This window comes from Saccopteryx leptura, chromosome 5 (assembly GCF_036850995.1).
Source record: "Saccopteryx leptura isolate mSacLep1 chromosome 5, mSacLep1_pri_phased_curated, whole genome shotgun sequence".
NCBI lineage: Eukaryota > Metazoa > Chordata > Mammalia > Chiroptera > Emballonuridae > Saccopteryx > Saccopteryx leptura.
Genome location: NC_089507.1, coordinates 203,262,789 through 203,276,550, shown reverse-complemented (window position 1 = coordinate 203,276,550; position 13,762 = coordinate 203,262,789). Strand labels below are relative to the sequence as shown.

At 51.8% G+C, this 13,762-nt stretch overlaps 1 protein-coding gene across 5 annotated transcripts in view; it reads right to left on the bottom strand.

Annotated features, from left to right (window-relative positions):
• The window catches only part of SULF2 (sulfatase 2), a 106,844-nt gene that overhangs the window by 72,413 nt on the left and 20,669 nt on the right, over positions 1 to 13,762 (bottom strand). For all 5 annotated transcript variants that reach the window (XR_010751761.1, XM_066387603.1, XM_066387602.1 and 2 more), the window contains exon 2: positions 5,455 to 5,733. Coding sequence is in view for 4 of the 5 variants with exons in the window: in XM_066387603.1 (XP_066243700.1) it covers positions 5,455 to 5,629 (175 nt within the window). In the remaining variant the exon portion in view is untranslated. The remainder of the gene's footprint in view (positions 1 to 5,454; positions 5,734 to 13,762) is intronic.

Below are 13,762 nucleotides of genomic sequence, written 5' to 3'. Positions count from 1 at the left end.
AGAGTATGTATATATATATATATATATATATTTAAATATATATTTATTATGATTAGCTCTTGCACTAGAATATAAGCTCCATAAGAGCAGAGATTTTGTCTATTTTGTTTGCTGCAGGATTATAGGTGTTTAATAAATACCTGTAGATGGATGGATGAATGAATGAATGAATGAACATGGTCCACCCTTGTAGCCCTGGGCTTCAGAGAGAGCCTGTCAGCGTGCCATGGGCATCTCCTGGACTTGACTGCGCACCAGCCACTCTGCCCTCTTCTGGTACCAGCTCTTGACTTTTCCTTTAGGGAATCGCCACTCCTCCCCTCTCCTGGCCCTCGTGCCAGCCTTGTGGGAGGTGGCATCTGGCTGAAATGTCAAAACACTGCTGTTCTCATTGTGCTGGGTTTGGCAGTGACCTTTCCCCGAAGGCAATGGATACTGGTTTTTCGTTTATAGTCATAATTTAGAGCTTCCTTTTAAAAGAATAGTTAAGTCTCGTTAAAGAAAATTTCAAATAATAGAACAGACCACACTGGGATGCTGCAAATTTCCCTTGCTCTTAGGCACGGACCGCATGGACTCACCTTGGTGGCTCAAGAGCCTGTCCGAGCCCCTGAGGCTCATTGAAGGTTTGTCTCGATTGAATTATACCAGTCTCGATTGAATTAAACCAGTAAACCCTGGTTTGTGGGCTCTCTGACTAAAGGACTCTCCTACCTACCAGTGAAGAAGGCCAGGCAAGACCCTGCTGGTCTCCAAGGGTCACTCAAACCAGGGATTTTCCCAGTGGCTTTGAGAATGCACTGAGATCATTGAGGCCACTACTTGATTCATATGCCCAGGGACCAGTTCCCTCGGGCATTTGATACTTCTGAGTGACATCTCAGGGAGGTGCGTCAAATGCTTGTGGGGAAAAGAAAAATGAACAAACAGCCCTTCCCCCACCGCCTTGCAATTAGGAAACAGGACGAGGGCGCCTCTTCTGTGCTGTGTCCCTCTTCTGTGCTGCGTCCCTCTTCTGTGCTGTGTCCCTCTTCTGTGCTGTGTCCCGCACCAGCTCCCTCAATCAGACCCTAATTAGGATGGACGGCTGTTTTCCACCCTGGGACTGGAAGAAAGCCTGGAGTCATCTTAGTGACGAAGTCTCCAGCCCCAAGAACCGTTGGAACTGCCGCGTGGATGAGCAGAAAATAGCAGGTGATAAATTTTTTAGGACCGCCCTCTGCGTGCCAGTTGTCGCAGACTGTGAGATAATGTGCTGGCCTTTTTGGGAACATGCATTATTGATCTGGGTCTGTCTAGTGGTTTATAAAAAGCCCATCCTTCCCCACCCCCCACTGCCACCTTCCCATCTCTCACCTCCTGCAAGAAGGGCAGCCTCCCTCAAAAGCCAGTGTTGCCATTCGAGGGGAAGACATGCAGGCTCGGATCAGTGCAAGTTAGTGCCCCCACATCCTGCAGAACACGAGGGCTCTAACTCTACCTCCCAGCATATGCACTTCCTGGAGTTTATCTTTCAGAAACACTTTTTACCTTTGGATGTGCAAAGATGTGTGTATACAGACATTTCTGGCAACGGTATTTGCACCAGTGAAAACAAACACACACACTAACAACCTAGAAACAACAGCCACTCTGGGAGACTGGGTAAGCAGGGCGGCGGTGAAGACCATGGACTCAGGGTTCCAATTCTGCTGAGCCATGTTTCCGCTGTGTGACCTTGGACAAGTAACTTCATTTCTCTGTGCCTCAGTCTCTCTATAAAACAAACACAGACTGAGTGGATGTATTTTAAGCAAGCCGTGGTTTTCTTTGCTCTCCTCTCTCCCGTGTTCTCATCATACCCACAGCTCCTTTTCCTATATTTGCATATCCTGTTGGTTTTAACTTGAGAGTCACAGATGCAAGCTTACAATCAGACTCTGACATGAGGCTTAGTGAGATCATGTTGCTGTTTCTCCGAATGGGGAGTTAATCACTCCCCCTGGTCAGGCCAAGAATTTAGGAGTCACTGTGAGGTCCTCTTTCCCTTCACCCCCCCCCATTGTCTCACTCCTTCTATTGCCTCTGCCCTGGTCCCAGCTTCCATCACCTGCCCAGTTACTGCACTGGCCTCTGAGTGGGCGTCCCTGTGTCCACTCTTGCTCTCTGTGATCTCTTCTCAACGTTACAGTCAGAAGGATCCCACTGGAACCTGAGGGAGGTCATGGCTCTCTTCTGCCTAATGCTCCCCCATCCATGCGTTTCACTAAGAATAAAACTCAAAGCCCTCACCGTGCCCACAAGGCCACCCACGACCTGGTCTCAGTCGGCTGCTGACTTCATGTCTCTCTACTTAAAAACGCCAGCTCCCTCCACTCCCGCTCACAGGTGTTCTTTCTGCCCCAATCCACCAAGCTCATTTCTAACTCAGTATCTCTGCCTTTTCGGTTCTCTCTATCTGAAATGATCCTTCCCCAGTCCTGAAGCTCCCAGGACAGTGCACTGCACAGAGCAGATACTTAATAAGGATCTGCTGAGCGCAAGGATGACCTTGAATTCCCAGGCATAACTATGATCAAAATAGCTTGAGGATCCCCGCGAGGCAAGACTAAGGTGCTCTGAGGTCCAGGTGCTACCTGCATGTACTTTCTGCAAAATCCTGCCAGATACAACACTCACTTCTCTATGGCCACAGTCTGTATGTAGACACCCCATGGTTATCAAATGCAACTCATTGCTAAATGGGGAGATAGGGATCACGGGTGTCAAACTGTCAACACAAGCTCTGGGCTCTGATTACTACCTGGCTGCGTATTCCTTTTGCACTGATAAGCTCCCTGAGAAAAATCTATGTTTGTGATCATTAATACAAATCATTACAAGGAGTGACTTGGATTTATATAAATCACCTTTTCTTGGCAGCTAAAAGACTGACTCATGTTTTTAATAATGGATCTAAAAAGGGGTGTAGATTTACAGCTGGATCTTCATCCCAAGCTTACATTTGGTTGCAAAGGCTATCCAATAACCCTTCCATTTGATTGCCACACATGATAATCGGTTATCCTTTGAGAGTGGGCAGAGGCTAAAGGCTAACCCCTTACCTGGTCAACTACTGGCACTCTTTACCACAACCCAGGACAGCCTCTGAGATTTGGCTCCATCCTCTCTCTCCAGTCTCATTTCCTACACCCCCTTCCCAGGCTCCAGCCATATCTGTCTCCTCGGTCCTGCCTCAGGGCCTTTGCACATGCCATTCCCCCTATGCTTAGAAGGCTTCTTTCCAGATATGTACATTATATAGTAGTATGGATGAGAAGGGAAATCTAATTTATAGGAGAAGAAAATGCACAAGGCTTATGTGCTGTCCAGAACAGCTGCCACAAGCCACAAATGGCCACTGGGCTCCTGAAAAGTGACTAGTCCTAACTGAGATGTATTCTAAGCATAAAATACATGCCAGATTTTAAAAAACAATATAAAAATCATAAACTATCTCATTAATGACTTTTTGATATTGATTACATGTTGAGATGACAACTTGGATAAAGTGGGTGAAACAAAATATGTTATTAAAATTAATTTCACCAGTTTCTTTATACTTTTTAAACATGTAGCAGTTTGAAAATTTTAAATTATGTCATTTGCATTTGCAGCTGGCAATATAATTCTACAGGGCAGCACTGGTACAGGGCTTAATGTGGAGAAATGGAACCCATACAATCAGTAAGTTCAACAGGGAGGAGAGACATAAGATAAGGAGAAAGGTTTCTACCTAGGGCCTCAAAGGGGAACTGGAAATATAAGTGGAATTTGAGCCAAGGAAGCAGAGATCCAAGTGAGACTTCCTGGAGGCCTCACTCTTGGGGGACACTCATTATGGGGTCCCTGCTTATGCAAATGAAGCCACCCACAGCTGGGGTGGAGGAGCCCCTGGTCTTGCTTAGGAAGGCAGGGAGGAGTCAGGATAGTCTATGCCAGTGGTAGTCAACCTGGTCCCTACCGCCCCCTAGTGGTAGTCAACCTGGTCCCTACCGCCCCCTAGTGGCAGTCAACCTGGTCCCTACCGCCCCTTAGTGGTAGTCAACCTGGTCCCTACCGCCCCCTAGTGGCAGTCAACCTGGTCCCTACCGCCCCTTAGTGGCAGTCAACCTGGTCCCTACCGCCCCTTAGTGGTAGTCAACCTGGTCCCTACTGCCCCCTAGTGGGCGTTCCAGCTTTCATGGTGGGCGGTAGCAGAGCAACCAAAGTATAAATAAAAAGATAGATTTAACTACAGTAAGTTGTTTTATAAAGGTTTATTCTGCCAAACAGTGAAAATATGACATAAAGTACTTGGTAAGTAATTATTATTATATACTTTAAGTTGCTGTAACTCTGCTTTATAAATTTTATAAAGTAAAGTTACTTCCTTACTTTATAAATCACCATGCCTGTGGAACCGGTGGGTGGTTAGAAAATTTTACTACTAACAGAGATACAAAAGTGGGCGGTAGTTATAAAAAGGTTGACTCCTCCTGGTCTATACAGCGAACCAAGGCGGTGGCCCAGGGTGGCTCCTGTGGGGAATAAGGGGAAGGTACAGAGGCCTTGAGCTGGAAAAGCCCTTGGGCACAGCAGCCAGGAGCCCTTGCCACACCTGCCATCAGGGTGAATGGACTAAAGCAGGGCAAGAGCCCCCGTCCTCACCCACTCTGTCTGGAGCCCACAGTGCTGCCCGGGGAGAATGCTCAGGACCAGAGACAGCCGAGTTCATCCACCTGAGGCACCATCTTTGTCAACTGGGTCAGGTGTTTGCCGACAGGGACGGCTTCCTGCCCCTGGATGCCACCAAGGAAAGCTGAGCCCACGCACAGTGGCTGATGTGAATGGAGCAGGGGTTCATGTATGTATGTGTGTGTTCACACGCGTGGGAGGGCTGGTTCCTTCCTTTGTTCAGTGTCAGCTCAAACATGACCTCCTCTGAGAGCCCCTCCCTGATGACCAATCCAAACCAGGGCCAACCACCACCCTGCCCAGCACGGAGCCCTCTTCAATTTCACAGGAGCATCTCTGCCTCTTGAGGTTACTTTACACATGAACTTGCGATCACACCATCGCTCTCCCCCACCCTATGCGAACGGGCACTGGATCTTCCCTACTCATTACTAAAGTCCCAAGCCCTAGCGTATCACCTGCCACATGGCAGGTACTCAACAGAAATTAGATAAACATATGAACTGGTCTTAACACGTTTTCTTCATAAGACTTGGGAGAAACCCAGGAAGGGTTTCGCATTAGGAAAAGGCTGGAGACCCCCTAACCTTGAGGACCCAACCGCAAATCCACAGGTGTGGGGCAACCGCTGTGACTTGGTGAAATCCACCAGAAGTGAATTCTATAGGTTGACATGAGCATCTTGCGTTGGGGGACTTAGCCCCAGCAGATGGCCCTGGTGAACCCAGGTAGGTGTCACCCGCTGGCTGGGGCACTTACCGAGCTCGACGTCCTGGTCGTCCGTGAGCACCAGGATGATGTTGGGGCGGATGTTTCTGCGGTCCCTCTGGAACCTGCCTTTCAGGCGGTGGTGTGACAGGAAGGCGGAGCTCCCGCCCAGCAGAGGGAGAACAGCTGCGGAGAGCAGGCACAGCAGGAGGCCGGGACGGGCCATTTTACCACGTTTCTGCTGATCTGTCGCTTCTTGCAGGAGACAGGAGTCCAGGGCTGCGTCTGGTGGCCTTGTTTCTCTGCCCTTGCCCCTCTCTGCTCACAGATCTAAAGTAGCAGGAAAAGAATCAGGTCAATCTTTACACACAGGCTGCCTGACTGCTCAGACTTGCGTAAGGACACGTACGATGGCCTCTGGCCTGGACAATGACAGTTTCTCTGATCAGGGATGGCGGCTCAAGCAGAGCAAACATCTAACTCAGCTCAAGTGACAAGGAAAGTATCTGCAATTCGCTGGGGGCGGTAGGCTGGTAGGGAAGCTTTCTTGTGGCCATTTCTGTAGCCAGGACTGTCCCCCGGACAAGTGAGCCTCTGGATGTGCTGGTGGCAGTACAAGTCCTAAATCAGGTGATCAGCCTGTCACTGAACCATCCAGCCACTCTGAAGGACAAGTCACCCCCCAGAGAAAGGAAAGGAAGAAGACTACTTTGGGGGAGCAGATATTTCTGGTCATTTCTGCAGGCACCGTGGGGGCTGCAGGGTGGGGTGGGGGGGGGCTGCAGGGTGGGGTGGGGGGGGGCTGCAGTCAGCTCCCAGGCAGCGTGGGACTCGGGGAGGGGTCTGGACAGCAGGGTGGGAATGGTGGCTGCTTTGGGCTGACGACTCCTCCCGTGTTCCAGTCCCAACTCCATCACTCATCAGCTCTGTTTCCCCATCAGTGAGTTGGTGGGGAACGCGAAGAGACACGGCTATTACAAGAACCCAGTCCCGTAGGGATGTGTGAAGGCTCCCTGCCAACAGAGCCCAGAGCTGGACAAGTTATTCATATCACTTTTAAGTTGTAGAATAAACAAAATGACAGAGGAGACACTTGAGGGCTAAACACCTGAGGGAGGACTGTCACATTCCACTGTGGCTTTCAGTCCCCCCCCCCCCCCAGATCAGGTCACAAGCAAAGGCCGGGGGAGAGAGAGGCGGGTGTGTGTGTGTGTGAAGCTGAGTGCAGGCAAGTTTCTGTTCTCCCTCTGCTCTTGGGTTTCTGTGGTCATTTTTCTACTTCTTGAGGAAATGAGCCTTCAAGTCCTTCCAGATATAGACTCTTGGTCTCATTTATTTAAGGAGAGAGAGAGAAAGAAAGAGAACGAGCGAGTAGTCATGTTGAGAGGAAACCAAACTCGTTGGGAGTCAGGCTGAGTCATCGCCCTTGTGACCTTGAAGGACCACGGGGAACCCCACCCCAAATCAAGGCTTAAGGAATTTGGCCAGGGCCTGTTTCCGCAGAGGGGAATGTGTTGCCTTCATCGATCACTCCTAGGGACTACAAAAGCCTCTTAAGGGGTCTGCCCTGTGTCCCCTTTCCATTATCCCCAGGGCAGCCAGTGTGAATTTCCTCAAGTTCAAATCAAGATTATACCTCTCCGTGAGGGGCGTAGGGCACAACAGTGAAGGGGCACTCACTCCAGGTTGTCCAAGTGCGAGGCGCTCACCCCACCTTGCTCACCTGCTCAGACCCTCCCCTGGCTTCTCATGCCTCAGGCAATAAAATGCCAAATCCCTACCAGGGTCACCAGGGCCCATGGGATCCAGCCCCTGCCCACCTCTCCCGCTTCCTCTTAATTGCTTGCCAGTGCCATCAGCTTCTTTCTGTTGCTTGGATAAGTCAAGCTTGTTTCAGCCCCAGGGCCTTTGTACTTGCTCTTTCTTACACCCTGGAGACTCTTTCACCAGATTTTGTAATATGGGTTCATTCACATTTGATGAGTCTTAGCACACATGTCGTCTTCACAGAGAGGCTGCACCGACCACCCATCCAATGTGGTGCCTCCTGCCCGAGGCACTCTCTGCTTTGTGTAACCTGTTTTGTCTCTCTCACAATCCATACTAGAACCTGCAATGGTCTTATCTGTCTCCCAGTTTTCCCCACTGAAGGGTCAGCTCTATGAGGTTAGGATGTGGGCTTTTGTTAATCACGGCTTGGTCCCCAGCACCTGGGACCATGCTTGGCACATAGCAGGTGCCAAGGTGCATATTCAGATAAATAAAGGAGTGGAGGTTTTGGTAAGGTCCTCTGAGTTCTGCCGAGTGAGGGGTGCTAGGCGCAGCAGGATGGCACCACACCTGGGTCCTGAGGCTCAGAGACCTCCATCAGAGACGCCCTCCCACCACCTCCACTGAGTCACCACTGAGCTGGCCACTCTGAGTTCTCTGGGCATACTGTGGTTGAAAAGACCCCAGGAAGGGCCCGGGGCTGGGTTGCTCTGTGTCCCCTGATCCGTTCTCCATCCAGCCTGGTGCCCCACGAAGCGGAACTCTGCGGACTGGCGCTCTGGCTTCCTGCTGGTCCCGCCAGCGGCAGTGGTGCTGGGAGGCTGCAGGGCAGGAGGCGGCAGTCTGTACACCGACTCCCCGCTGCTCCCTCGCCAGCACGCAGTGGACCCTCTCCGCTGCCCCCTTGCCAGTATGCAGTGGCCCCTCTCCGCCGCCCCCTCGCCAGCACGCGGTGGCCCCTCTCCGCTGCCCCCTTGCCAGTATGCAGTGGCCCCTCTCCGCTGCCCCCTCGCCAGCACGCGGTGGCTCCTCTCCGCTGCCCCCTCGCCAGCGTGCGGTGGCTCCTCTCCGCCGCCCCCTCGCCAGCGTGCGGTGGCCCCTCTCCGCCGCCCCCTCGCCAGCACGCGGTGGCCCCTCTCCGCCGCCCCCTCGCCAGCACGCGGTGGCCCCTCTCCGCCGCCCCCTCGCCAGCGTGCAGTGGCTCCTCTCCGCTGCTCCCTCGCCAGCATGCAGTGGCTCCTGGCCCCGTGGTTTCTCTGGCAGGCTCTAGCTATGCCTCAGTTCTGGGCGCCTGTCCCCCTCTCGCCTTCGAGCCTCTCCCTTGCTAGTTCCAGGAGCTGCATGATTCCATGTCTGCTCTTTACCCCATCCTGCCTCTGAAAACAGCGCCTTCAATCCCCTCTCCCTAGGGGAGGCTGGGAGCAGGGGCGGGACCTCAGGACCACACAGCCTCCCCGCCCCCGGGGGACTCCGACAGGACCGTGCAGAGAAGAGATGAGAATCACATCGTTGGGGAGCTGAGGACTGTGAGTTTCGTGGGACTGGAGGGCAAGCACTGACTTCCATCCTCAACCCGGAGCCTGCTCAAACACACATCCCTCGGCAGCCAGAGCCCCTGCGTCTGCTGTGGACTGTGCACCTGCTCCGTGCCATGTCGTGTGATGGCTAAGACATGGACTGCGAAGTGACCCCGTGCAAGTAACTTAACGCCTCTGTGCCTCAGTTTCCTCATCTACAAAATGGGTGTAAGGAATTAAAAAGTTAATACAGTGCTGAGACTAGCAGTGCCTGGCACGTGACATTCACCAGGCCGACGCATCACTGACTCCAAACCATGGTTGGATTATTACTATCCCGGTGGCTGGGCCTGGCCTCAGGCATTCTGCTCGCAGCTTCTCGGTCGATCCCCATACCCACCGTCTCACACAGGTACTAGAGTCACCCCCAGTTTACAGTTGAGAACAACTGAGTCTAATCACTGTCCTAAGATCACCCAGAAAGAAAAGGGCAGAGACAGGGTTTGGCCTCTGTGTCCCTTGCTCAGTGTGGGCCGCTCACCACTGAATCTCACGTTTCCCAGCTTCTCCCACTCAAGGGCCACAGTCCCGGTTTCTGTCCTTTCTACACAACCCTTCCATTATTTGCTTCACAGGCTTCTATTAATGATCTCATTTGAAAATAAAAACACAAACACATGTTTCGGAAAAAGGAGACTTTGTATCCAAGGATAAGTAGAAAACCAGCAAACCTTCCCTGTAGAACTAACCACACAAATAATGTCAAGAGAACAGACACAGTGTGACTGGGTCTAACCGCATCTAGTTCATGTTGAAGGCACTAAGTCCAGCCCTGTACTCGCCTGTTCTTGACCACCTTGCCCCCTCTCTTTCTTTAAGGGAGATGAGCAGGTGTTAAAGGGGTCAAAGCACATCAGCTTCATCTCTGCTGGAGGTAGTGGGAGGCTTCAGAGGGGTGAAAAGGAGATGAACCCTAGCCATCTGATGGGTCCCTGAAGTATCCCAGATCACAGGGTCCTTGAGTCACGTTGTTTATTGGTCCATGTCCACCCCCCTCCCGGAAACACACCAGGATGCTTTGTTCTTTGCACACCCACAAAGATACACATTCACATTCCTTCAGGTAGACAGCGAAGGATAAAATATCGAGTTACCAAGTGCTGCCCTACCGACAGCAACTCTCTCTTATACCAGGAAGAGCAGTAAATGCTTCCTGAGCGCCTGCAAGGCCCCAGCTCCTGCTCTGAGCATTGTACACACATCCGCTGGTTTCAGCCACACATTCATCCATTGATATTATACCCATTTTATGAATAAGGAAGCTGAGGCCTAGAGAGTGAAAAACACTTACCCACGATCACATGGCTCATTAAGAGGCAGAGACCGAGTCTCGCTCGAGTCAGCCGGCTCAACCATGACCTCCTAGAAACAGATCTCTGGGCAAGTTCCTAAGAATCTCCTAGCCTCAGTTTTCTTTTTTGCCAAATGAAGTGGCGGGTGGCCACCAGGTGCCCTCCGGGGGCCTTAATGGCTCTGGGCCTGTGATGTGCGGCCCAGGGAGACTGGGAGCTGCAGCCTGTATTAGGAGCCCTGGGCCAGATGGCGGATGGAGCTGGGAATCCGTTCCAGGCACCTGTGCTGGTGTTTTTCACAAACCCCTGCCCCCCCTTCCCGGGGGGCTATAACCCACCAGCCAGGATGCTCCTCCTCTGGATGGAAGTCAAAGCTCTGTGACCAGAGGCTGGAGAACAGGGGCTAATTATTTCATCAGCTCGAGTCATCAATAGGTCGATTTTTGATGAATTCCCCAGCGCCAGCTTCCCCTGGCCCTGTGCCAGCCTCTTACCAGATGCCGAAAAAAAATCAATTAAAAATGACACAAGGGATTCTGCCTCCATTTTTCTCCTTCTTGGCAAAAGATTCAAAGTGGCAGAACCGAGAGAGGATCTGGTGAATACGTACAGCTGACTGATGTTCTGCCGGCCCCATGGACACCTCCTCTCGGTCCACCAGCTCATGGCGCGGTCCACCTGGACCCTGTGTTTTCCCTCCCTTCACCCTGTGTTTTCTCACAGACAGACCTTCTTCCCAGACCATGATGACATACATCTCCGGAAATGCCCAATGTCCCGAGCATTCAGAAACATCGCCCCTGCTTCTGGATCTATCTGCCCAGCTGCAGAGAGGAGCAGCTTTCTGCGTGACTGACAAACCCCAGCCTTGCAGACCATGGCTCCGGGGAATACCTGGGACCTGTCGGGAAGACACAGATAGCTGTTTTCCTCTGAGGACCCCCAAATCCAACCAGACCAGCCAAAAGGAGTTTGGGAATGATCAGGCAGATGAGGGGGGTGGGAGAGGAAGTGGCCAGAGGCAGAATAAAACTTTGACCAAACAGGAGAACTCACATGGGAGGTGGGAAGAAAGGAAATTGTGGGGCATCCAGAGATGCACTGTATGCTGGGGTCAGACCCTCTGCAACAGACTGGGGGGGGGCCCTGCTAGGTGGTCCAGAGAGCCTCACCACTTATGTCTTTCTTTATTTACACTTTACAAATATTTCTTTAGGGCCAAGTATGTGTGAGGCACAGTGTTAGGTGGCGGGATAATCCTGCCTGGATTATAACAGCCTCCTCACTGGCTTCCCTACTTCCAGCCTCATCTCCTTCAATCACACAGCCAGAAGGATGCTGTTAAATAAGAGGCTGGCTTCCACCCCCACAACACCTTCAAGGGTTCCCATCTCATGATGAACAAAATCCCCAAACCCTCCAGAAGCCTTAGGACATCCCACATAGTCTGCATCATCATCTCTCTGACTTCATCAACTTCTACTTCCCCCCTTGCCCACTCCGCACCAGCCACATGGCCTCTGGGCTATTCCTCAAACATGCCACCCCAGGGCCTTTGCACGTGCTGTTCCCACTGCCTGAAGCCTTCACCCAGATATTCTTCAAGGCCTCTTCCTCATCTCCTTGAGGTTAAAATAGAAATCTCTTCCCTTCCCACTGGCACTTACCATGTGTGACTAGATATTTCACTTCTTTGTGGGTTTCTTGAACTATATCAGCTCCCTAAGGGAATGACTTTTTTGTCAGCTTTGTCCACATCTGTATCCCCAACACCTAAGACAGTGCTTGGGGCTAGAGACACTCAAGATATTTAGTGACTTCACATAGAATTTTCTCCCTCCTGGTCAGAGTACTCCAGTTGTGGTTGGGGGCACTGCCACTCCTTTGTTCTGATTATGTGCAGTTTGAGTGTAAGACAGAACATGTGACCCAGGTGGAGCCAATCAGCACACTCCATCTCTCTAACTTCAGAGATTGGCCCAGAGATAGACATGTGACCCAGGCCTGGCCAACAAGAGGGTGGGAAAAAATTGCAGGGTGGGTTGCTGGGTACCTGGAATGGGTGAGCCCAGCCTGGGCACCAACTGGAGCCGGAGAGGGGATGCAGGTGACATTAGGCTGAACCAAGTTACACCTTGTGGCCAGTCACAGGCTCAAACAAGTGCCCCTTGTTGCTTAAGCTTCTCTGAGTTGGGGCTGTCCTCTGCACCAGGCAGCACCCAGACCAACAATAAACTCCCAAAAACAATAGTGGAGAAAAACTAAAATTTATGGTGTGCTCATCTTGAACCCTGCCCAATTTTCAGCACTTTTCCTGTGGTAACTCACATCATCCTTATAACATTACGAGTTGCAGATGAGCAAGCTAAGGCGTGGAGAGGTTCAAGAACTTGTCCAAGGTCACACCATTTGAGTGCTGAATACTGTCCCTTGACCCACCCCTCACCATCCTCTCTCCGCACCTCCTTGGGCCCTGGGAGGTTCGCTCGGATGGATCACATTAATGGGCTCTGTACTCTCTGGCCCCTGGTAGGATTTGGCCAAGCGGAACACCACCAGGGGAAGGGAGGGTGGGAAGGAGAGGGGCCTGGGCACTTCCCAGACTCCCTCCTTGCCCTGTTCCTAGGAAATGACCACATCCCAACATTGCTTTACTGAGGGCCACAGTGCCTGTGGGCAGCCCTCCCCAGGTTCCAGGACATGCTGGTCCCTGCCGTCCCCAGCCCCAAGGACCTGACTTACTCATTTTCTCACACTCTGATCACACCTTTGTTGGAGGGCACCACCCATTTCCTACAGAGCAGACACACCAAGCATGTAGCACAGCTGAGACCTGTACCCAGACATTCTGACTGCTGAGCCCTCTCTTGACTCCTACGCTCACTTGAGAAGTGACAAGTGATACAAGAGGCTGAGGTTAAGTGTGTTGTACAACCAGGAAGAAGGAAGAAGAAACTGCTGGTCTGGGGGAAGTCAGGGAGGGCTGCCTGGAGGAGTCCTTACAGAATAAAGTTTGAGAAGTCTAAGGAGAACAAAGGTCTGAAGAACCCACAGGACCTGGGTAGACCCTGATGAAGGGGGTGGAAAACAGGGTGCTTCAGGGAGGGGAACCAGCGTGAGTAAATAGCAGGCAGAGTGGGAGGGGTGGAAATGTGTGGTCCCAAACCTCACGAGCCCAGAAGCTGTCTAGACAGGGGATGACACATGCACATCTGTTAAACCTTACACTTCTCTGGCATCTCCCCTTTCTCCTGGCCACAGGCTCCCCGCCCCCCAGCCTTCTCTCCTTCTCTCCAGGGCTGTCAGAGAAACGAGGAGAGCTCTGTAACCTAAGGGCCACTAAAGCTCCCTGTCTCCCCTCCCCAGGTCCAGGGTGTCTGGTGGCTGTCTCTCTGTGCCTGTTCCTGAACCTCCAGGTGGAGGTAGAGAACCATGCCAGCTCTCAAGAGCAAGAGCGGGGACAAGAAAAGGGTCCTTCAGAGGGAGGAGGAGAAGATCAGGTTTCAAGACAAGGACTCAGGATCTGGAAAGGAAATTAGGACATAAAAAGACAAGGGCTTAAGAACCCAGTAGCCCGCATAACAGTTCACGCAACAAGAAATTCTCAAAGGCCTACTGTGTGCCAGGCACAGTTCCTGGCACTGCACACCAAACAGTTAAAAAAAAAAAATCCCTGCGCTCATGGAGTTGAGATTCTAAGGAGTCCACGTACGTATCAAA